This window comes from Patiria miniata, unplaced genomic scaffold (assembly GCF_015706575.1).
Source record: "Patiria miniata isolate m_02_andy unplaced genomic scaffold, ASM1570657v1 HiC_scaffold_24, whole genome shotgun sequence".
Taxonomy (NCBI): domain Eukaryota; kingdom Metazoa; phylum Echinodermata; class Asteroidea; order Valvatida; family Asterinidae; genus Patiria; species Patiria miniata.
The window spans coordinates 22,726,939-22,752,614 of record NW_024037063.1 but is presented as its reverse complement, the minus strand read 5'-3'; the positions used below and the strand labels follow the sequence as shown (position 1 = coordinate 22,752,614).

General features: G+C 42.6%; 2 protein-coding genes and 1 long non-coding RNA gene across 5 annotated transcripts; all 3 read left to right on the top strand.

The window, feature by feature from the left end:
- The first annotated feature begins 113 nt into the window (after positions 1-113).
- Positions 114-25,226, top strand: LOC119732209 (peroxidasin homolog). Of its 3 annotated transcripts, none has more exons than XM_038205643.1 (15): positions 114-260; positions 3,520-3,692; positions 4,513-4,645; positions 5,400-5,593; positions 15,911-16,084; positions 16,540-16,770; positions 17,218-17,321; positions 17,733-17,960; positions 18,358-18,519; positions 18,992-19,167; positions 19,269-19,436; positions 19,950-20,119; positions 20,304-20,427; positions 20,890-21,035; positions 21,668-22,229. In XM_038205643.1, the coding sequence occupies exons 1-15, from the start codon at positions 253-255 to the stop codon at positions 21,754-21,756; spliced, it is 2,280 nt and encodes a 759-aa protein (XP_038061571.1). In that variant the 5' UTR covers positions 114-252; the 3' UTR covers positions 21,757-22,229. The 3 variants fall into 3 exon arrangements, with proteins under 3 accessions (XP_038061571.1, XP_038061570.1, XP_038061569.1); XM_038205642.1 differs by lacking the exons at positions 114-260; positions 21,668-22,229 and adding exons at positions 2,136-2,261; positions 24,665-25,226; XM_038205641.1 differs by lacking the exon at positions 114-260 and adding an exon at positions 2,137-2,261.
- Positions 6,233-10,010, top strand: LOC119732212. The gene is made up of 2 exons (XM_038205646.1): positions 6,233-6,685; positions 7,408-10,010. Exon 2 carries the CDS (start codon positions 8,636-8,638, stop codon positions 9,914-9,916), a length of 1,281 nt encoding a protein of 426 aa, XP_038061574.1. The 5' UTR covers positions 6,233-6,685; positions 7,408-8,635; the 3' UTR covers positions 9,917-10,010.
- LOC119732214 lies at positions 14,104-15,491 on the top strand. The gene is made up of 2 exons (XR_005271525.1): positions 14,104-14,719; positions 15,442-15,491. It is a non-coding gene; the product is annotated as an uncharacterized LOC119732214 (long non-coding RNA).
- Positions 25,227-25,676: the final 450 nt, after the last annotated feature.

Sequence of the window (25,676 nt, the reverse complement as noted above, 5' to 3'; positions counted from 1 at the left end):
AAAACCATTGTATTCATTATTATGTGTGACGTCATCTTTAGCCTGGTCCGATGTCAACGTGAAGGTGCTAATGTCAAATTGCCGTGATTGTGATGTAGTGACACGACATGTGCGCGTACCTGGAATTTTTGGGAAGATTATATTCCTTGGAAATGTCGTCAAAAGGGCGTTAACTTAGCCTGCACTTTGCAAGAATGTTGCACACGAGTAACAAGATGATGGGCGGGGCATTTTCTCTGCAGTTGGTGAAAAATGAGGAGGTATTTATGGCAAAATATAAGTCGTCTGCAAAACTGACTTTTGAACTTTGTGTTGTTTTTTAACTGTTGTCATTTTGAACAGGTCTAGCGAGCACGTGCAACCTGTGGATAGGCAAACGTCGTTGCTGGTGTGTTGTCCATGAAATCCAGTTTCACTTTCAGTCATGTCAGTGTATTAACACTGAAACATTTTGTGCCAATGAATTATCCCGTTTGGTTTAAATTTGTCACACTTTTGTAAAGTTATTATGTGTTCTTATTCCTCCATGATTAAACATGCTAAACAGTTAAAGGAAAAGTAAAAGACAGGGCTTAATGGCATTATTGAAAAAGGAGGAGGCCGGCCGCCCCTTTTATTTTCCAAGATGGTGGATTATTTTAAAGGTGGGTTCTTCCATTTTCTCAATTCTTTTGCTGAAAGTGAAACGTTTGTTTGTATCACAGAAAGGAGCCGACAGCCTTTTTTCCCAGATTTTAAACCAACTATTCAAGTTTACACTTCACAAATACATAATTATATAGATTATAAGTGTTTTCAAGATTCGAAGCCACCACAAAAGTACCTTTTTGGGGGCGTGGCAGCCATTTAAAAATAAGGGGGGGGGGAATTATGATGCCCACCTTGGGAAAAATTGTGCCCATATTTCATGAACGGATAAAACGTCCCACAGACGTTTATGTTCATAAGAAAAAAAATTGCAGATGTGGAGCCATCTCGAACACACCCTTTTAGGGGTGTGGCAACCATATTAGGAAAAAAGGGGGGCGGGGTTTTCATTATGCCCACCATTGTTCCCACATTCACAGAGAAATGGAACTTTTCACTGACATTGACATTCATGAGAAAACAATTCCAGATTTGGAGCCATCGCGAATACTCTTTAGGGGCGTGGCAGCCATATTGAAAAAGGGGGGGCGGGGTTCTCATTATGCCCTTCATGGGAAAAATGTGCCCACATCTCATAAACGAATGAAGCTAATTCCCACTGACATTAATATTCACGAAAAAAAATTCAGACGTGGAGCCATCGCAAACACACCCTTTTAGGGGCGTGGCAGCCATAGTAAAATGGGGGCGGGGGTAGTCATGATGCCCCTATAAAAAAGTTGTGCCTACCTTTCATAAACAGATTTAAATCCACACACTCACAGACAATATATATGAGAATCTTTTTTCATTCGAATGTGAAGCCATCACAAACTTACCCTTTAAGAGGCGTGGCATATATTTTAAAAAAAATTGGGGGGGCGCTACTAATCATTTGCCCACCATCGAAACTTGTGCCTACCTTTCATAAATGAGTAAACTTCACACAAACTTGGTGAAAGAAAATAAATTCAGATGTGGAGCCACAGCAAACTCATCCTTTTAGAGGCGCGAGGGGCCTACTCACTGTGCCCACAAATGCAATTTTTACATTTTGTTGTTGATTTCTTATAATGTTGATTGGCCCATAACCTACATGACATTATTTGGTAATACAATGACTTACACCAAAGAGCATGGGTAAGTACTGGTAGGCTAACCAGTTATAGGGTTCAACGTGTGTACATGTACCTATATTATCATGCACATCTAAATTCCAGAGTGATTTCATAATTATAAATACACAGCACACAATGGCAGCCCTAATGGAGGCCACGCCCCTAACTGGGTAAATTTGGGATGGCTCCACATCTAACACATTTTCTCGCATGAATATGAACATCTGTGCCAAGTTTCATGCTTTTATGCAAAAGTGCACAATTTTTTCACATATCCCCTGGACTAGTATTCAACTTATATAGCCATAGAATCCTTGACTACCGCATGTTTGGCTGTGACCAGATGGTTCAAGTGAAGTGGCTATAAAAACTGTAGTTTGGGTTTGGGAGGGCTTATTCTTCAGTGAGGAATAGGTGACGAGCCGTCACATCTAGGCAGAGCGATCGTGCAGTGGTGTTTACAATTTTTACGCCAAGAAAAATGTGTATCTCAATGAGGATTAAATTTGTTAACAGGTAAGAATTTTTCATCAGATGGAATTTTGCGTCGGGGTGATGTAAATCAAATTAGGTTTTTACCCTTCAAGTAAGAATTTCTGCACAATTCTGTTATTACACTCTGCGATCTGATTATACTTTGGGACTTTTTGTTTTATTGTACAGCGTACACAAAAATATGATAAACTGAAAAAAATTAGGGAGTTGGTAAATTTTTACCTGTTTTCTTTTTAAACTGGTGATCAAGAACTGAGCCAAAATTTGCTTCTATACAGTGGTCCTTCTATATATTTGGGTCCACTTTGTTCCCTGTCCCTGTTGCATCTGGCATCTTCTGCTACTGTCTGGTATAGGTTTTATCGTTTTTTTTCCAGGTTTTAGTAATTACTTTTTGTGTGTGTATTAGTTGGAGGGGGGGTGTTGGGTTTTTCTGCGTGGGTTAAAATATTGCTTTTAGCCTATTTTGGTTACTGCTAATGGTTGGTCCAGGTTTCATTCATTTTTCCAGATCTTAGTAATTACTTTTGGGCATGATTTGGGGGGTAGCTTTTTCTGCATGGGTTAAGATACTGCTTATGAACTTTTTCATAATTTTATGGTACTGCTACTGGCTGGTCCAGGTTTAAGTAGGAAAAGTAGGTAATTTCTCTTTTAATTGTGATTGGCCTTAGCTTTTATGTTGTATCCTTGTGGAGTGCCATGAGCGTCTCTTTAGGTGTGTCCATTTTCAAATAATTTAGTATTCAATTTCTCGAAACTGCGTTTGACCAAATATTCGGATATTCAAAACTGTGAACAATTAACTGCCTTTGACAAAAAGTTATTGTGACAATAAAGCGCCGCAACTTCACAATAAAATAACGTCACAGTTGTGTGTGTATGTGTGTAGTTTTTTGTTTTCAAATATTTGAACTGAAAAACAACTATTTGAATATTCAGTCGATGATTGAATATATTTCGTGAGGATTCGGGACAGCCCTATCTCTAAGGCACACTTTGGCATTATTTAAGTTGTAGACTTGTAGTTATTGTTAATACAATGATTTTTATAATTCTGATGTACTCCTGAATGCAGCCATCCTCCAAGAGTGATTATGAATAGCAAACTATCTACCAAACAAATAAAACATTTCATTTGAAGTCATTCTTAATGTGACTTGAATGGCAAATTACAAAGTACCAAAGTAACGGACGGGGAAAATGTCGCACTTAGACCCTAAATTTATCGAATGACCCTTAGATAATTTTCAAAGGAAAATTATTCTTTTTTTTTCAGTGTCTTATTGATCACCGTGGCCTGGGTGATTTCTGTGGCTCTTGCCGGTCCAGTAGACACTGCTTTGGTCGACGGGCCTGCGGAGGTAGACGCGGAACTCTTGAATGAATTGGAGAGACAGATCCGCAGCGCCAAGAAATGGTTCAGCGAGCAGGAATTGACCTCAAGAACTGGTGAGCATTCAAACAAGAAATTATAAGTCCATAATGCACATCATTGCATTTTAACCCTGACTCCCTAGGCCTTTTTGCCAGGATGTAGCCTCAATCCTGCAAAATCCTCCAATTGGCCTCATGGAAAAATGGCATATAGCCTCAATCCTGCAAATTTCTCCATTTTTTCTTGGTCTGTGGAGGGGTGACCACTGCCTGAATCCTGCAAAATCGGCAGTGACTGTCAATATGCTAAGGCTTGGCCAATGACATCCTGGAGCAATACGGAGGATTTCAAGCATAATCCAGGCCTATATTTATGCATGGCTGAGCAAAAACAACACAAGGTCCAGCCCAAGACCTTGACAAAGTGCATCCAACGAAATCAGTAACGCACTTTTGCCATGTAACCTCAATCCTCCAAATTCCTCCACTTTGGCAAAGAGGATTTTGAAGGATTCAGAGAGTTAATTGCATTCCCCGATCTTTTAACACTGACCTTTTTTATTCTTCAACTTTTTTGTTCCATTCCAATAAAAAAAACACCTCATTTTGTCCTTTTTCGGGATGTCTGCAACCCTGTGAAGTATTTTGTTTTGGGCACAAACAAATCTGCGAGCGAGCAGACTGACTCCCACTATATGCTGGGGTGCAATCTCCGATGGGAATTTTAACAGTATGATTTTCCTAAATTATTTGTGCATTTGGAAAATTCTTTTAGAAAATTACTTGATAATTCCTAATACTTCCCTTATGGTCAACTGTATGAAAAAGACTAACAGTCTCTGGTTGTGCGTGACAAAATGTGGTAAAAATTCTCTCTTTGTGATCGCTACCAAAGATGGCCGCCCAAATGAGAGAATAAGACGCGATCCCCATGACTTGCTACATCACTTTGGCTTCACTCACGCACAGTCCAAACAACTCGCCGAGGCAGCACGAGCACTGCAAAATGTCAGCGATGTTTACCGAAGGTAAGACTAGAAATATTCTGCAGGTTTTCCTTTATAATGTTTGTAATCATGGTAAATCATTATTTAATCCCTGCTTTCAGACTGGACTTAATCATAATTAACTTGGTGTCATCCGCCTTTGTTGGGCTGATATATTTTGTATATATAAATTCTTTTTAGTAAAATTGAACTGATAGACTTATAATTGTCTTGTGATTGTCCAGTGATGGATTGTGATTGTCTTGTAATTGTCTTGTGATTGTCTTGTGATTGTCTTGTGATTGTCCAATAATGGACTTGTGATTGTCTTGTGATTGTCCAGTGATGGACTTGTGATTGTCTTGTGATTTTCCAGTGATGGATTTGTGATCGTCTTGTGATCGTCTTGTGATTGTCTTGTGATTGTCTTGTGATGGACTTGTGATTGTCTTGTGATTGTCCAGTGATGGACTTGTGATTGTCTTGTGATTGTCCAGTGATGGATTTGTGATTGTCTTGTGATTGTCCAGTGATAGACTTTTGTTTGTCCAGTGATGGACTTGTGATTGTCTTGTGATTGTCTTGTGATTGAGATGTGACTGTCTTGTGATTGTCCAGTGATTGTCTTGTGATTGTCTAGTGATGAACTTGTGATCATCTTGTAATTGTCTTATGATTGTCTTGTGATTGTCAAGTGATGGAGTTGTGACTGTCTTGTGATTGTCCAGTGATGCACTGCACTGTGACCCTGTCAACAGCTCATCATACATGTATATCTATTTTTTTTCTCTCTCAGTGTTTTTTCCGAGTTGTCGCCCGAAGCTAAGCGACAGCTCTGCGCAGCTGCTGGGTACGACGTCACCGTTGATGACTGTCCACCTTCCACCAAATACCGCACTGCTAACGGTGCCTGCAACAACCTGGTCAATGTCAACTGGGGAAAAGCATTCAGTCCTCTGGTTCGCATTCTACCTGCTGCTTATGCCGATGGTAAATATATTTCAATGTTAACGTTTCCTCACCTCAGCTTCGTTTGTTGCTAATATTTATTTCTTGTAATAAAAGAAGGATTCTTCAAAAGTGCCCTAGGCACTGCAGCTCGCAAGCCTGAAGAAATCAGTAGAGAAAAGACAATCATGAAATGTTCAGATTTAGAGGTGGGAGGAAAATAGGTGGAAGGTGATGGAGGAACCACTTGGCCAACCTGACTCCCCCTTTTTCACTTTTTGAACACCTTTCTCTAAGTTGTCATTGAAAATTGAAAGATTGTAAAAGTTTTGCAAAGCTTTTGCATTTGTTATTCAATGTCACGTCATGCATGTGTCTTTAAAATTTTGCATTTGCATATGAACAGATTAGGCAAATTCCAGGCTTGAGTGAGATCAAAATAAATATTCATAGCATGGAATTTTGCGTCGGGGTGATGTGAATCAGTATTAGGTTTTTTTGCCCTTTTTGAGGTAACACATTGAGTATACAGTGTTTATACGTTGGTGGAGGGCAAAAAAACCCTAATATCAAAATAAGTATTTCTCATTTGCATAAGAACAGACTCAGCCAATCCCAGGCTGGAGTGGGAGTGTCATAACATTTCTTATTTGCATATGGACAGATTCAGCCAATCTCTGTGTAATGGTTGTGTTGATTATATTTCTTGTTCTTCTATAAAGACCCCTTTCTCTGGTTGTTTATTCACTACAAACCTTGCATTTACTTTGTTATTAATTCATGTGACTTGAGGGAAGTCTACTCAGTGTGACTCGAGACAAGGCTATACAAAGTATTGATTTTTCTAGTGGAGCCAAAAATAGTATTGATTTATGGAGCTGTGATTTTGAACTTGTATTTTGTGAATATTTCTTAGTCAAGGAAAATGAACATTATGTTTAGATTTTAAAGAAGAATTATGCTTATCTTGATTAGAAATGTGTATTATCAAATTATTTGTCATCATAGGTTTGGCTTTAGATCACTTTTGTGGATTGTTCACTTGACGTGAACTGCACGTTGTTAATTCACAGCTCCCAAACCATGCGGTCGCGGCAAGGCCTAGGCTAGGCAGTGCCTGCCCGATCTTTACAGGTAAATGTATTGTACTTTTTTAGGTCATTTTTGAATGCAATTATTTCACCAAAAATCCAGATGATTATTACTTATGTGCCCTTTATTGTATCAGCAAATTATTATAGATTAATATGGTGGTAGTTTTGGAGAATGTAATGAAGTTTTTGGAGAGATTTTTGCTGTAAGATTTAGGGAGCACTGTGACCAAATGCATGAGGGTTAGCAACCCATGTTTGCACTGATGGCACACACAGTGTGACCATGTGCAGTGCGCGTGCGTGAGCAGTACATGTATTGTGATATGTAACTTACAGTAGTTTGTGGTTTAAGAGTGATTTTATGTGGACGTAGGCCTATATTGCATTATTGGGCACTTAATTGTCTGGAGACCAGTTTATAGAAATGCTTACAACTGTCACTGTCATATAGTTTTGGAAAGTTCATGTAAGTTGGTGATCATATTGTGCATTTTAGGGACGGATGTGGGTGCTTGCGGTGTGTGATAGTGTGTGCGAGTGTTGGTCAGTCAGTGCGCAGGGCCGGCCTGTCTGTTTGTGATTCCATCCTTGGGTGCTCGATGCGGTCACCATACTTGCATATAGGCTTTTCACTCTTGGTAATTAACTGGGTAATGTGTGTACATCTTTCTAATACATGTACGCTTATTATTTCATGAGTTACACATGTACATTGTTTGTATTTTGAAATGAAACTTATGAGTGCCTGCCCGATCTTTACAGGTGGCCCCACCTGGGCCGATTCAGTTTGAATAAACAATCAGAGCAAGGGAGATCCAGTTTCGGTGTGAGCACTCACTCCAACAAAGAACCTGCGTGCCCCCCTCTTCCCTTACTCCAGAACCAGACCAGAGCCCCCCTTCCCTGAAGTCCCCGCGCTAGAAGGCCCCCCTCACAAGCGTAGTCGGCAGGATGGTTGGAGTTGAGCCCATGCTGAGCACCTGATAAGACTGAGGAGAGCTGCTGGATCCCCGGTCTACGTGTCATCGCGACTCAAGTATTAGTATTTTTGTTGTAATAGTTATATTCACTGATCTGAGTGAGTTATTGTTTTCTGTATGGAGTAACAATCAAACAGCTTAACGAATCGTTAATTGATCATACATAAGGTGACTGTGTAATTCAAGTGTTAATAATTTTGTGTAAGTAACTGCCAAATTACACAGGCCTACAATTGCTGTGTAATCCCAAGTGTTCTTTATCACTGAGTGTTAAGTTTGCTGGTTTAGTTTTGAATTAAGGTGCACAGTGCACATCCAGTGTGATTCAAGTATTAATAATTTTGTGTATTAACTGCCAAAATACACAGACCTACAGGTGTTGTGTACGCCCAAGTTTTCTATATTGGCTGACTGCTAAAATTGTTTGTTATTGTGTTTACCTAACTTTAGAGTTGCACATCATATTTACGAGAGAAAAGTTAGCTAAGTGTGTTAGCTTGGTTTTGTGTCGATTGCTTGTGTACTGCCCATTTTGCATCTCATAAGGGTGTTCAGTCTGCTTATTGGGATTGAAAGATAAGGAAAGTTTATTTTAATTTTGCAAATTGTAAGACACAGACACAACATTTTTTGGTGTTTATTGCAGTATAAAAAAAAAAGGTGTTTATTGAAGTTGGATATCAATTATTTCAAGTGTTACCCGTATTGCTGTAAAAGTTGCCCTGTCTGTTAAGATTGACAAGGAGAAACAAAACTTTACTTGCATTTTGCAAATTTTAAGATCTTGCAAATTTTAAGACATTGATACAACTTGTTCTGCAGGTTATTTTAAAGGTGTTGACATAGTTTTCCACATTTGTGTGTGTATACCATTGTTGTGGAAATTGACACAGACTTTTGCACTAATTGTGATTTGTATTTTTCTGCAAACTACCATTCAGTCAATCGTTCTACATTTTTCATTGTAGAGAATTGCATATTTTGCAGTATTTTTCCCCTTCCCAACTATTATGGCCTCCTACGTCAAGGTGCAAGGGACTGGGCATGTAAATCGGTTCCCTTTGGATGATGCTGGCTCCCTCAACCTGGCAGTCCTACAAGCCCAGTATCCTACTGCTAGAGGACTTCTTTACTCCGAAGACGACTGCAAAGTGGTGGTGCCGGCTCAACAGGGTATTATCAAACCACCGGCTGATGGGTGGAGTGAGCGCCTCTATTCGGTTCTCCTTCCGGAGCCAACTACCCCTCCTACAAATGAGAAGGCGATCCTCGACATCCAGTCTCAGCTTATGAAGCTGCTCCTTAAACCCCAGACCCAGTTGGTGATGGCGCCTGAAAGGAAGATGTCAACATTCGAAGGCAAAGTAGGCGAGGTGAGGGAATTCATCACGAACATGGAGAATGCTTTCAAGCGGTATTCAGTTCCAGAGGATCAGCAAGGAGCATTTCTTCTGGATTACCTCCGAGGTGGCCCGAAAGCAGAGGTGAAGGCTCTCCTAGCTGAACGAAAGACGATTGGGGAGATCATGACGTTTCTGCGAGAATCTTACCGTGATAAGCTACCCGTGGGTGAATTGCAACGGCTGTTCCTTGAAAGAAGACAGAATCCAGGGGAGCCTATCCGAGACTACGCGGTTGATCTTGAGAAGCGCTTCTTGCGTCTCACCCGAATGGATGCTAAGCTGTATTCTAAGCCCGACTCAACTCTTGCTGAACAATTCATCGAGGGAATTGATGACTTGTACCTTCGCAATTCCTGTCGGGATCTGTACGAACGGGGTACCATCGAGACGTTCCGTGAGCTGAGGGAGTACGCCATCAAGCGGCAAGGGCGAGAGGAATCCCGAAGCAAACCCAGCGACGTGTACAGTGCGGCTATCCAAACGTCAGCACTTCGAGCGGTTGCCAACGAAGTTGTTGATGCAGTTCGTCAATTGACGCAACCATCCTCTGGCCAAGCCCCGATGACATCCGCAAATCCGCCAACCTACCCCCGTGGGCGAGGATGTTTTAACTGTGGCAGGCACGGCCACATAGCTCGCTTTTGTAGAAGTGATCGAAGATCGGCCTACCAGTGGAGGAGCGATAACACTTACTCCCGCCAGCCAATGCCAAACTACGTGGAGTCGCCTGCCCAGAATCAGATGCCAACCCACCACACGCAGCAGTACATGATGCCACCATATCCCCAGAGCTTTGGTCCTAATCCTCACCCATTTATGCCCAAGGAAGAACAGCAGATGGCAGCACCATCCCACACAGAGGCGTTAAACCGCAATCCTCCGCTGTAGGGAGCCGTACCGTGGAGATTAATGTAGGCTCAATTGGAGAGACTACTCCAGAATTTATGCAGAAGGCTGTTGGAGAATGTTTTGCTGTTGATGTTTTATTTTCGAAAGTTAAAGTGACTTGTCTGTTGGATCCAGGATCCCAAGTCACCACTGTGGGGGAACGATTCTTCCGTCAGTGTCTCGAACCTGTGGGCTTCAAACTTCAAGCCATACCGGAACCATTCACACTTGTGTCTGCTAATGGTTCTTCTATCCCCTACATTGGGTGTTTTGAAACAGATGTTGAAGCCGTCGGACTGGTCATCCCATCTCGGGTGGTGCTTGTAATCTGTGAGAGGTACTCTTCACTAAATGCTTGGAAAAGCGGGAGTGTGTATGGTATTCTAGGTATGAATGTTCTCCAGGGTTGCTGGGAGGGGCTCATGTCTACCCAACAACATTCCCGACTGAAAAGGATCCCATGGCCAACTCCAGATCCAGTTTGGCAGAAGGCAATGCAGACGGTTAATCGGCGGTTGACATTTGGTGCAGAGGATGGACAAGTGGGACAGGCACGGTTATGTGGACAGCCCTTGGTGCTTTCTGCCCGCCAGGGAGTGGTGGTTGAAGCCAGAAGTCGGACAGGCCCAGCTGACGAGGCATATGAGGCCGTTCTGGAGCCAACCAGTGATGGAGGTCTACCATCGGGTGTCATTATCCCACCATGCCTGGTGAAAGTAGACAGTGGGAGGTTTCCTGTTGTCTTGTACAACGAAACAGACGCTGAGGTCGTAATACCATCGTCAACCTCACTGGGAAAGCTCTACCTGGGGTATTCTGTGTCGTGTAAGGATGGCCACAAAGAAAAGGAAAACTCAAAAGTGGAGATCAAACAGGAGACGGTAGCTGTCGAAGTGCAGCCAAGCTCAATGCCTTTAGCAGTAGATGTCGATGTGGCGGTCCTGGAAGATGAACAGAAAGCAAAGGTGGCATCTCTCCTGAGAAAGCATGAGAACGCTTTTTCGTGTAATGACCAAGACTTCGGTTTTGCGGATAAAATTACGCATCGCATTAGCACCGGGTCTGCACATCCCATTCGACAACGGCACCGACCTCTACCACCCTCACAATACAGAGCAGTACGTGAACACATTCAGGACCTACTCAAGAAGCAGATTATCCGGGAGAGCTCAAGCCCATGGGCATCTCCTGTGGTTATTGTTCAAAAGAAGGATGCCAGTATCCGGCTATGCGTTGACTATCGGCAACTTAATCGACTCACTCATCGGGACTCATTCCCGCTCCCTAGGATCGAGGAGTCCCTACAGGCCCTAGGTGGGGCCAAGTTTTTCACTGTTCTGGACCTCACCAGTGGTTACTACCAAGTCGCCATGCATCCAGATGACATCGAGAAAACTGCCTTCACTGTTCCTTTCGGCCTATTTGAGTATACGAGGATGCCCTTTGGCTTATCAAATGCTCCGGCTACATTCCAACGTCTCATGCAGAGGTGCCTTGGGGACCAGTGCTTTGACAATGTCCTAATCTATCTTGACGACATCATTGTTTACTCCTCCGATTTTGACTCGCATTTGGCGCACCTTGACAGGGTTTTCACCAGGCTTCGGGAACAGGGGCTTAAACTCAAGCCGGCAAAGTGCCACCTTCTTCAGCAAGAGGTGCGCTACTTGGGACATCTGGTCTCGAGCAAGGGAGTAGCAGTGGACCCGGAGAAGATAGAAGTTGTTGTTGATTGGCCGGAGCCTAAGACTGTGAGGGATGTACGGGCGTTTCTTGGTTTCACTGGATTTTTCCGGCGTTTCATTGAGGGTTACGCCTCCATTGCAGAGCCACTTTTTCAGCACTTGAAGGGTGACCGAGCAACAAAGAAGAAGAAGAATAGGCCAACCAGAGATGAGATCGAACTAGGGTCTTCTGGCCAGGCTGCCTTCAGGTCGCTCATTGATCGGCTAACCAAAGCCCCGATTCTTTCATATGCCAACTTCTCTAGACCATTTCGGGTTGAGACAGATGCCAGCGGCACCGGCTTGGGAGCCATTCTCTTCCAGGAGGATGATGATGCTCGACTTCATGTTGTGGCCTACGCTTCGCGCACACTGAAGGCAGCTGAACGAAGTGGTCGTTACAGCGCTTTCAAGTTGGAGTTGTTGGCCATTAAATGGGCGGTGACCGAGGTCTTCAAAGACTATCTCTTGGGTAACAAGTGTTGCATCGTGACCGACCATCACCCGTTGCTGTTTCTGGACAAGGCCAATTTGGGATGCACCGAAATGCGGTGGGTCCAGCAACTCAGCTCATTCGAGTATGAGCTTGTCTACCGACCAGGCAAATGCAACCAGGCACCTGATGCCCTCTCACGGCGATGTAATTCCCAAAATGAAGCTAACGTTGATCAGGAGAACCAGAACCTATGTGAGCCAGTCGAACCCATGGTGATGTTGTCAAGTTGCATTTCAGCTTGTCTCACAGGCTACACCTCTGGTGCATTTCTGCCACCGGCTTTGTGTCACCACATTGAAGCCTGTCGTATTGGCGGCATCAGCTGTTTACCAGGATACACTCTCATGCAACTACACAATTTACAACAAGAAGACCCTACCCTGGGGAAAGTCATGAAGTTTGTTGCAAGGGGACAGAAGCCAGACAGGCAGGAGCGAATGGGTTGTCCTCGTGATGTTCTCCAGCTGCTGAGAAATTGGGATCGGCTCTTTGTCCGAGACAGCTGTCTGTACCGAAAGGTGATATCTCCGTCCAATAAGCAACCTTGCTTTCAGCTGCTGCTTCCTACCAGTCTTCGTGATGAAGCCCTCCGCAGGTTCCACGATGAGTCTGGCCACTTTGGGTCAAAGCGCACATTTCACCTTCTCTGGACAAGATTCCATTGGCACAACATGTATAAGGCCGTGAAAGAATGGTGTTCCAAGTGTCGGCGTTGCGCTGTAAGCAAACCCCCTGTACGTCAGACAAGACCCCCATTCGCCACCCTATCTGCATCGGCCCCGATGGAGGTTGTTGCCATGGATTTTACAACCCTTGAGGCATTGGATGGTGGTTTCGAGAATGTACTTGTCGTGACTGATGTCCACACAAAGTATGTGTGGGCCATACCAACAAAGGACCAGCGGGCCCCCTCTGTTGCACGAGCTCTGGTACAACATGTATTTCTTCCTTTTGGCTGTCCCCTCCGCCTCCACTCAGACCAGGGCAGGAACTTTGAGTCCAACGTCGTCCGTGAGCTTTGTAATTTGTATGGTATTCAACGGAGTCACACTACCCCGTACCACCCTGCCGGAAATGGACAGTGTGAGAGGTTCAACAGAACCTTACACAACATGCTTGCTGCCCTGCCTGAGAAGAAGAAGAAAAAGTGGCCAGAGTATCTGCCTGCGCTCGTATATGCCTACAACAATTCTAAGAATTCCACTACAGGGGTGGAGCCATTTTTCTTGATGTTCGGTAGAAATGGCCGTTTTCCACATGGCTTGGTCTTAGGCGTGGAAGCCTCCCCCAAGAGTGGTAGAACCCTTGGATCTTATGTCTCAAGACACCAGAAGGTCCTAAAGGAAGCTCGGAGAATTGCAAGTCGCAACACTGAACTTGCAGCGGCAGCTCGACAGGCCCGACAAGCTCGCCACAGTTTTGAGAAACCACTCGAAGTGGGCCATTATGTTCTGGTGCGCCAACATGGACTCAGAGGCCGATCCAAGATTGCAGATCATTGGCTCGACGAACCACACCTGGTAATCAAACGGCCATTCCCAGATCGCCCAGTGTATGTGGTGCGGAGCCACCTTGGTCAAGAAAGAGTGGTACACAGAACAGCGCTCAAACACTGTCCTTGGCTCCCTGAAAACCGACCTGTTGAGTCGTCATCAGACAGGGCAAGTGATTCTGAGACCGACTCTTCGTCCTGCCCCAGGGCCTATATGCTCCGTCCCCGTGCTACTACCATCAAGCCAGGTCAGCTGCCAATCGGTGTGGAAAATGCTCCTTCCTCCGATGAGTCTGATCGACCCCAACCACAGGTTAAAGAGGAGGAAGAGGTGGTACCAGAGGAGAGTCCTGAACCTTCAGCAGTAGATACTGCCCAGAATGGGTCTACTTCTGCAGCTCTGCCCAGGCGGTATCCTGTTCGGAGCACACGAGGAGTGTTGCCAGATCGTTTTTAGTAATTTGTTGGTATTTTGGAAAGCGTTTTCGCATTTTCTCTTGTTCGATTATTGATGCTGTGCATCCCCAAGGAGAGCTTAGTGGTCCACTGTTTGATCCAGGTTCTCTGGCCTTTGGTTACTGACCCTTCTGTTCAGATCCCCATCATCGAGGACGATGATGACTAGGCGTGGAAGAGTTGTAATGGTTGTGTTGATTATATTTCTTGTTCTTCTATAAAGACCCCTTTCTCTGGTTGTTTATTCACTACAAACCTTGCATTTACTTTGTTATTAATTCATGTGACTTGAGGGAAGTCTACTCAGTGTGACTCGAGACAAGGCTATACAAAGTATTGATTTTTCTAGTGGAGCCAAAAATAGTATTGATTTATGGAGCTGTGATTTTGAACTTGTATTTTGTGAATATTTCTTAGTCAAGGAAAATGAACATTATGTTTAGATTTTAAAGAAGAATTATGCTTATCTTGATTAGAAATGTGTATTATCAAATTATTTGTCATCATAGGTTTGGCTTTAGATCACTTTTGTGGATTGTTCACTTGACGTGAACTGCACGTTGTTAATTCACAGCTCCCAAACCATGCGGTCGCGGCAAGGCCTAGGCTAGGCAGTGCCTGCCCGATCTTTACAGGTAAATGTATTGTACTTTTTTAGGTCATTTTTGAATGCAATTATTTCACCAAAAATCCAGATGATTATTACTTATGTGCCCTTTATTGTATCAGCAAATTATTATAGATTAATATGGTGGTAGTTTTGGAGAATGTAATGAAGTTTTTGGAGAGATTTTTGCTGTAAGATTTAGGGAGCACTGTGACCAAATGCATGAGGGTTAGCAACCCATGTTTGCACTGATGGCACACACAGTGTGACCATGTGCAGTGCGCGTGCGTGAGCAGTACATGTATTGTGATATGTAACTTACAGTAGTTTGTGGTTTAAGAGTGATTTTATGTGGACGTAGGCCTATATTGCATTATTGGGCACTTAATTGTCTGGAGACCAGTTTATAGAAATGCTTACAACTGTCACTGTCATATAGTTTTGGAAAGTTCATGTAAGTTGGTGATCATATTGTGCATTTTAGGGACGGATGTGGGTGCTTGCGGTGTGTGATAGTGTGTGCGAGTGTTGGTCAGTCAGTGCGCAGGGCCGGCCTGTCTGTTTGTGATTCCATCCTTGGGTGCTCGATGCGGTCACCATACTTGCATATAGGCTTTTCACTCTTGGTAATTAACTGGGTAATGTGTGTACATCTTTCTAATACATGTACGCTTATTATTTCATGAGTTACACATGTACATTGTTTGTATTTTGAAATGAAACTTATGAGTGCCTGCCCGATCTTTACAGGTGGCCCCACCTGGGCCGATTCAGTTTGAATAAACAATCAGAGCAAGGGAGATCCAGTTTCGGTGTGAGCACTCACTCCAACAAAGAACCTGCGTGCCCCCCTCTTCCCTTACTCCAGAACCAGACCAGAGCCCCCCTTCCCTGAAGTCCCCGCGCTAGAAGGCCCCCCTCACATCTGCTTGAGTGGGATTGTCATAAACATTCTGCATTTCCATATGGACAGATTCAGCCAATCCCAGGCTTGAAGGGGAGTCTCATTAACATTTCTCATTTGCATGTGGACAGATTCAGCCAATCCCAGGCTTGAAGGGGAGTGTCATTAACATTTCTCATTTGCATGTGGACAGATTCTGCCAATCTCTGCTTGAAGGGGATTGTCATAAACTTTTCTCATTTGCATAAAAACAGATTGAGCCTATCTCTGTTTGAATGGGGTTGTCATAAACATTCTTCATTTGCATATGGACAGATTCAGCCAATCCCAGGCTTGCCAAGTCGGGCGAGCCACTCCCAGGTGCACGTGACGTCAGCAGGAAGCTGATTGAGGAGAACGATGATGTGGAGGACTTACCATGGACAACTATTGCAATGCACTTTGGGCAGTTCCTGGATCATGATATAGACCATGCAGCCTTGGAAAAAGGTACAAGTCATGTTTTGGAAAAAGTGGCTTTGTGTGGGCACCATTAAGGAACAGTAGATTTTTGGGGGGTCATGAAGTTGATCTACCTTTTAAAGTTCATTCCGTTGATCACAAAAAAATTCAGTGTTGCAGCAAAACGAAACCAATTCACATGCATCCCTATGACATTTTTTCTGTGTTGCTGAAAGAACACTAACTTTTTCTGTGATGTGTGGAATGAGCTTTAAAACCATATTTGTGTTCAAAATGCCGTAACTTGAAAAGTACATCAGTGATCTGAATGATTCTTGTATTAAAAAAGATTTAATGACTGGGCTTTCATATCCTAGATTTTGAAAGTGCTACAGGCAAAACTTCATTCACAATTTAGTCCCGTCATTTGGCTTTCATTTTTCTTGACTAACTGTATTGAATTATGACTTGATTTTGAAACAAATTTTGCTTCGTTCTTTTAGTGAACTGTTCCTGCGAGACTACACCCCAGTGCCTCCCGATCCCCATACCGGAGGACGATCCATTCTTCCGTCAGCCTTGCCTGCGGTTTGCCCGTTCCGTCGCGATCCCCGATGCAGACTGCAACACGGTCCCGCGCCAACAGGTCAATCAGATCACGTCGTTCATCGATTTGTCCCAAGTTTACGGCTCCACGTTTGAGGAGGCGATGCACATGCGGGATGTAGTCAAAGGTGGGTATTGGTAGTGGAGGAATGGGGCCTGGTGGTTAGGGTTGGTGACTCGTGATCAGAGTGTCAGGGGTTCCAATCCAGCTGCTGGCCATATATTGTGTCCTTGAGCAAGCCAATTCATCCTCACTTGCCTCTCTGCACGCAGGAGCATAAATGGGTACCGGCATTAGCTTGGGAGTAACCTGCGATGGACTGGCATCCCATCCAGGAAAGTAGAAATGTTCTCAGTCATTTCATGCCAAGAAAACTGGAGGTAAACACAGCTAGGCATGATGCTTGCATATTGGCTTGTGAAAGACTTTACTTTTTTTGGCAGATTTAAATTTTCTACCCAACATAACCAAACAAGAGTGGGCATTCGTGCTGGAATTGACAGTGATTGGTTTATTGAATGTTTTGCAAAGTATTTTATGTGCATTTCACAATGTTGTCGGCTTTTTCATGCAGGGAAAGGTTTATTGTTAGCCATGGACGACCCTAACAATGATGTGGGTAAACAACTCCTTCCAAATGATGAGGAACATACAGACTGCGTCTTCGCCAACCCAGAGGTAGTATAGGACTATATTCAGTGGATTCATTTTTTAATGCTAATTGAATTTCTAATCACTAAATAACTTCTGATTGAGAACATTTCGAAAATGAAGATAAAAACTCCAAAATGTCTAATACAACCAGTTCCTGACAAGCATGATAAGTAGTGTGCCTTATCACCAAGATGAAAAAAAAATGTAGTCTTAGAAACTTTGGCACTTGGAACCCCCCCCCCCCCCCACAAAAAAAATTGAGCATAACTCATGTGTAGGTTTTCTTGGGTCAGGGCGCCAACGTTCCCAAGGCTATTTTAGATTCATCTTGTCGGTAGCGCACCGGATTGGCCATGGATTTCAGGGATATATGGCTGCTAGGGCAACAATATCCAAAACCAGTCTTGAGCCACGACCACCTTATTCCCTTCGCAGCTGAAGTGCGGCCGTGCGGGCGACAAACGTGCCGCCGAGCAGCCAGGCCTGACCAGCATCCACACAGTCCTGCTCCGACAACACAACCGCATCGCTGAGAAACTGGCTGAGCTGAACCCAGACTGGGATGATGAGACATACTACAACGAAGCCAGGAAAATCTGCAACGCCATGTGGCAACATGTGGTGTATAATGAGTACCTGCCTCCGCTTATGGGATCCTACAATGTGAGTTAATTGGTAGAGAAATTTGGTGCAACAGAAATGAGGCATTAATAAATCATAAATTGTATTATTGCTGGACCCAGAGGGCCTAGAGCGGTTGCATGTTTCTCTCTGACTGACTGACTCACTCAAAAGACTGACTGACTATGAGTGACTGACTGACACTTGTGAGCTGGGCAGTGCTATCATATAGGATTACCACTTCACGCCAGTGAATGGGTTAAAATCCAGAACATTGTGTAGACCAGATCCATGACAAGACTTCAGTGAATAGTCACTCTGAATCAATCGAATAGAATTTTGTGAGTTTTTGGACCAGCTTTTACTAGGTTGCCTTGTCTTGTTTCCTAAAATACCAGTCCTTGACGAAATCCCATGATTTCCTTGATAATCGTCTTAGATGGCTAAGCATGGTCTACGCGTGCATTCGGACACCTTCATGTACGGATATGACCCTTACCTCAACCCTGGCGCAACCAACGTTTTCTCAGCGGCTGCCTACCGTATCGGACACAGCCAGGTGCCTACAACACTGCTGAAACTAGACCAGGATCACAGTATGGTGAGTAGAATGCAAACCAACAGTTTCAGCATCACAAACATTACATAAAAAGTAATGTCTGTGACAGAGCCAGTTAACCATGATATCTAATTAATGATTCAGAGAAATGATCCAAAACTCCTAGTCTGTAATCTCCTTGACCATTATTAGATGATGGATGTATAAGATTTGAAAAATAAATTTTCAGGTTTATTCACTGAGTTCTTAGTAATGTCCTTGACGCTGGAATTGCCTAAAAGGAAATGCAATTATTACTTTACATGGGGCTTGATGCCCCTTGAAACTTGGTAGGTACAGAGAGTGTGCCATATGGGTTCCTGCAACGTGGAGGATTTTCTAGGATTGAGGATAGCCACTATGACGTAACATGAGTTGTGATGCCCCTTGAGTTTTCTCAACGTCAGAGGTATTTCTTTAACATTCCATAATATTTAAAAGTGTTTCACTTTTGTCTGTTATGTTTTTCTTTAAGATGGAGCATGTTTCTCTGAGTGAGTGTTTCTTCAACGCGACTCACATGGACACGTCTCCCGGCCAAGAAGGACTGGACGCCTTCATCCGGGGCATGGTGGCCCAGAGAATGCCCAAAGTGGACCTCATTATGACCCAGCATCTGACTAAACACATGTTTGCTGATCCGGCAGGAGGGTAAATTTGATGAAAAAAATAGTAAACATTACTTTATGACTTCAAAGCAATTCTAATTTGGGGAATCACTGTTAAAACTTCACTTTTCATTGGTCAAACAGAGAGGGTCTAGATCTAGCAGCATTGAACATCCAGCGAGGTCGAGATCACGGCATAGCATCATACAATGACTGGCGTGTGGAATGTGATCTACCTAGAGCTGCCAGCTTTGATGATCTGAAGGATCACATGACTGATGCTACCATCCAGAAATTCAGAGATGCTTACGAGTGAGTGGACGCTTACTTGGTCTGTCTGTCTTTTTGTGTGTCTGTGCTTTTGTTGTTTGTCTAAGAAATCAAAAGTGAAAATTTGGTTGTCCAAGAAATCAAAAGTGAAGATTCTGAGTTGTCAGACGTAATTCAATCATCACAAGTGAGGTCAAACAACAGTGAACCCTACCAAAGGGAGCCTTTGTTATGCTATTTAAAAAGCGTGTGATTTGACGTGAGATAGACTGGTTGACTTTCAGTTGTCTAACTTGTGTGTGGTGGGTGCCTGTCACCGCTGTGGCCTGGGTTCGATTCCTGGCTCGGGTCACATGTGAGCATAGAGTAGTTCTTTGAATCTCGCATGTGCCATAAGGGTTTTTCTCCGGGCTCTCCTGTTGTCCTCCCTCTGCAAAAATCAACACTTTCAATCTGGCTGTGCTCTGTGGTGAGACATGGGTCGCCCTATGTAGCTGAGTCTTTTGCATTTCAGCTTCTGCTGTAAGTACGTATAACTCTTTTGTACCCTTTTAGTGACGTTGATGACATTGATCTGTTTCCGGCCCTCATCGGTGAAGAGACACTCCCCGGGCAGCTGATAGGACCCACCTTAGCCTGCCTGCTGGGCAGACAGTTCCATGCTCTCAAATTTGGTGATCGCTTCTGGTATGAGAACGGTCTCGGCGATCAAGCCTTCACTAAAGGTAAGAAAATCATGATTGTAAATCTACGGTTAGGTAAAACAATGACATTTATTTATCTACATTTTAATATATTTTTTAGTCCAGTTACCTTCATTGAGTTTTATGTAAAAAAGTCAGTCGCAAAAACAGATTAAATTCAAAATGGAGTCTCTTGGAATAATAATAGTGGTTCTTGTCCATACAGCTCAACTGAATGAAATTAAGAAGGCAACTATGGCCCGACTATTCTGTGACAATCTGAACAGTCTGCCAACCATCCAGCCATATGTCTTCAGGGAACCAGACCTTGGTACAGTACCGGCAAGTTCGTAAGTAATGAATAATCACATTGGACAAGGGTGGATCCAGAACACATTTTTGGGGGGTCCAAAAAATTGCGGAGTTGGGTTCGGGGCCCGCTTAAGGGCCCCCGTTGGGCCCCCCCTGGATCTGCCCTTGAATTGGACTGTATGTTCAAATTGGGGCTAATTAATTTGAATATTTTACACGGGAAACAAAGACAGAAACTTGTAAACTCAAAGCTTTATGTAAACGAAAGTGTGATTCACTTTTTATTAATAGATGAAATCACTGAAATAAGTTGCGAACCAGTACGCCCACATGATGTGTACCGTCCACTGGGCTCTTGAAAGAAACTGGATGTTGTTAGTGGTCACACAGGGCCATCCACTGAGTCCCGAGACCACTGACTATTGGCCCCCCCCCCCTCGCAAAAAAAGTTGTCTGTTGATAAAAGTTGTTGATGTATCTTGCTATTTCTGTTTTGGCAGCACTAGTTCCTTTTACAAGTACAGCCGAGAGAACGACTTTCCTGATGCTAATGGAGAAATGCCTGGTTTCTTTAACGGCCGTTTGCCTTGCAGTGACACTGAGAATATCCCGCTACCTTCCCTCGCACCCTGGAAAGAGGGATATGGTAAGTCATGACCTCTTTCTGTTGTCATGCAGTGCAGAGGTTCGAGGTTCGAATCCAAACAAACTCTTCCGTGTTTTCAATCTGTAATTTGGGTTATACGCCATTTGGTTCACCCGTTTCTTTGGGTTTATTTTAAGAAAGTTTTTGTGTCACTTTCGATGATTACTATTTTATGAGGTTTTTTTCAATCAACCAAAGGGATACATTTTGTATCATCATTTTTTCAAAATGGGTTTTCAGCACCCTGTGTACTCTCTTTCTTTAAGGTTTTCCTGCAATTTGAAACAGATTTAATTGAAGAAAATAACGAGGGGGTTAGCCTCACATTTTTGATTAAATTTTCTTGGTCAAAAATTAACTTTTCAGAAAACAATTTATAAACACCTTTTGATGCAAGATAAACATATTTCAAGATGCCTTATCTGATTATTTCAGCTTTTAAGACCAAAATAAAGAAATATCCGGGGAAAATGGGCTTATTTGCGCCAATCATTTTTGGCCTGATTATTGAAGGCACGTCTGGCAGAAAAAAAAAACATAGAATGTGTTTTAGGACTTAAAGGCATCTACTACGCATTTTCAATCAAATCTGTTCCAAGGATAATTATATACTCTGGTCACTTTCTCTTCAGTTGATATCACAGATGAAGGTGGTCAGGATCCCCCGTTCAGTCTGCGTGAAGCCCATGGGACATGGTACGGGGTACCACGCCAGCCATAAGCCTCTAGTAGCCACTGGCATAAGTGACACCGAAAGCCAGATTTCATGTTGTCTAGTTTAGTGTTTTGTGAAAGCTTTGGTTGTGGGATCTGAGATAAAATATTCCTGAATGTAATTATTTATTGCAAACTTCTGCTAAGTTGGCATAATAAAAATTTTCTCAAAACGTGGACGACTTTAACACAAGTCTTTCAGTGTAAAATTACTCAGTGGAAATATATATTTATTCATGTATTTAGGTCACCAAATTTCCTGCTGTTATTTATATCTGCTACATGAATCGATCCTGATGTGAAGGTTTATATTATCCATTGTTTTGTTTAATTATAATGTATTACAATATTTAATATTTATACAGGGTGCATATAAGAAAAGGTAATTAAAAAATAATGGGTTAGGCCAAAAAAAATAATAAGTCGGTCTCTGGTCAGCGCGTGCGTCGATTTTAATCATGCGTGTCAATCTTTTTTTTTCCAAAATGTTCCGCGGTAGCTCCAACAGCCGCACCTCCTCAATTTTGTTTACCAAAGAGCACCAAGGAATGGGAAATTGCACCAAGGCAAATGATCGGGAGCACCAAGGCAAATAATGGAGGACACCAATGTACATGAGGACACCAAGTAGCAAAATAGTACCCCACCTTAATTGTCTGTACAATCCAAGCTTGAAGAAAGAAAAAAAAAGCCGCGTCCCCGCGTCAATTCCGGAACTTTGGTCTGACCAGAGACCGAATATTTTTTTGGGGGGCCTTAGTATGTGAAGATAGTGAACTTGCACTGTCAAAGTGGAACCATTTTAAAGTGAAGTAAATTTTCTTTCCTTTGATACTTTTACATCTGCGTAGTCTCTAATGACTGACTGCCAGTTACTGTATATCAAATATAACGCCAAAACCGCTTTTTCCAAGTTGTCTGAGTTGATGGTGAGGTCAAACTGTTCAAACTCTGCTTTGAAATGACTGTGTTTCATATACATACAATGGTAAACCATAATGGTTTTGGAATGCACTGTCGCCAGCCCTGAGTATTGGGGGGGGGGGCATAGTACCAACCATGGGGCCCACTACCATACAAAATTACATGTATGTCTTTTGTTGGGGGGGGGGGGGGGAAATTGCTCGCAAAGTGGGGCCCGGACCCACCAGCCCCGGGCCTGCCTTAGGTTGGGTTGGGAACCCCCCCCCCCCCATTTCAACCCATGGACTAGTAAAATGGGGCCACAAATCATCAATTGAATGCTAAAATCCTTAAATTCTCAAATTGCCTTGGAATGCTGGAGAAAGCAACATAGATTTCAACCTTTACAACATTGTCTGGGGAAAGCCCCAGCCACGCCCCCAGTCACGCCTTCACTCACCCTCACCCCCCCCCTCCCCCTTCACCCCTCCCCCTTCACCCCTCCACCTTCATATCAAAACTCCTGCCCTCAGATCTGCTCGGAATAACTGTATTCCATTTATTTCTTTAATTGTATTTTTTGAAGCCTTCTTTATGACCACTTCAGAGATGAAAATAAGATATTTATGAAAAGCTTGTGAACCCCCCTCCAATTTAAATGGAACCACTTTTAGAGTGTTTAATATAACTTTCAAATATTGTTTAAATGAAACCACTTTTAAGTTTTTAATATAACTTTCAAATACTGTTGTCTTAGGATCATACATCCTGCAAACTCATAAAAAAAATTTTCAGGACATCTTGGAATTTTCATCTTTAATTCAGCAAACTTCATGTCGAGTAATTAATTCAGGCTATTACATATCTTTACTTAAAAATTCAAAAGCATATAAGAAATAAATTCAAATCATGGGAATAACTGAATGAATCATAACGGACTGGTGATATTTTTTAAACTTAAATTGGGCAAAAGTAAAAAAAAAAAATATATAACGTTTGACCGATGAACCTTGCATTTATTGAAAATTGGGAAAAGTCCGATGTTTCCCAGGTATTAAAAGCCTGCAAGGTATCTTGCATTTATAGTGTAAACAAGATAATATTCGATTTCTTTTCACCCCAAAAACTGGAAATTTTGGAGAATTGTTTGGTGGTCAAAATTCATCGAAATCAGTTCCCCATAATAAGTCTCTTGCAGGTCTACATTTTATGCAAATCGATTTGCGGAGGATTACTGTGATATGGAACTATGCAAATTTAAAATAACTGGTTCGCGCCAACATACATACGAAATCATATACAATGTTTATGGGAATCACTTCGCGCGGAAGGCATGATTGTCAGTGATATATGGCGCTGAAGAATTAACATAACTGGTTCGCGACGCCCAAAAGGTTCCGAAACCACAGCGATTATAGGGAACCAGGGACCATGTGCGTCTTTCAATCTGTAATCTGGGTTATACGCCATTTGGTTCACCCGTTTCTTTGGGTTTATTTTAAGAAAGTTTTTGTGTCAATATGATGTTCACTTTCGATGCTTACTATCTTGTGAGGTTTTTTCAATCAACCAAAGGGATAAATTTTGTATCATTATTTTTTCAAAATGGGTTTTGAGCACCCTGTGTACTCTTTTTCTTCAAGGTTTTCCTGCAATTTGAAACAGATTTATCAATTGAAGAAAATGACGAGGGGTTTAGCCTCACATTTTTGATTAAATTTTCTTGGTCAAAAATTGACTTATCAGAAAACAACTTATAAACACCTTTTGATGCAAGATAAACATATTTCAAGATGCCTTATCTGATTATTTCAGCTATCAAGACCAAAATAAAGAAATTTTCGGGGAAAATGGGCTTATTTGCGCCAATCGTTTTTGGCCTGATTATTGAAGGCACGTCTGGCAGGAAAAAAAAACATAGAATGTGTTTTAGGACTTTAAGGCATCTACTACGCATTTTCAATCAAGTCTGTTCCAAGGATAATTATATACTCTTGTCACTTTCTTTTCAGTTGATATCACAGATGAAGGTGGTCAGGATCCCCCGTTCAGTCTGCGCGAAGCCCATGGGACATGGTATGGGGTACCACGCCAGCCATAAGCCTCTAGTAGCCACTGGCATAAGTGACACCGAGAGCCAGATTTCACGTTGTCTAGTTTAGTGTTTTGTGAAAGCTTTGGTTGTGGGATCTGAGATAAAATATTCCTGAATGTAATTATTTATTGCAAACTTCTGCTAAGTTGGCATAATAAAAATTTTCTCAAAACGTGGACGACTTTAACACAAGTCTTTCAGTGTAAAATTACTCAGTGGAAATATATATTTATTCATGTATTTAGGTCACCAAATTTCCTGCTGTTATTTATATCTGCTACATGAATCGATCCTGATGTGAAGGTTTATATTATCCATTGTTTTGTTTAATTATAATGTATTACAATATTTAATATTTATACAGGGTGCATATAAGAAAAGGTAATTAAAAAATAATGGGTTAGGCCAAAAAAAATAATAAGTCGGTCTCTGGTCAGCGCGTGCGTCGATTTTAATCATGCGTGTCAATCTTTTTTTTTCCAAAATGTTCCGCGGTAGCTCCAACAGCCGCACCTCCTCAATTTTGTTTACCAAAGAGCACCAAGGAATGGGAAATTGCACCAAGGCAAATGATCGGGAGCACCAAGGCAAATAATGGAGGACACCAATGTACATGAGGACACCAAGTAGCAAAATAGTACCCCACCTTAATTGTCTGTACAATCCAAGCTTGAAGAAAGAAAAAAAAAGCCGCGTCCCCGCGTCAATTCCGGAACTTTGGTCTGACCAGAGACCGAATATTTTTTTGGGGGGCCTTAGTATGTGAAGATAGTGAACTTGCACTGTCAAAGTGGAACCATTTTAAAGTGAAGTAAATTTTCTTTCCTTTGATACTTTTACATCTGCGTAGTCTCTAATGACTGACTGCCAGTTACTGTATATCAAATATAACGCCAAAACCGCTTTTTCCAAGTTGTCTGAGTTGATGG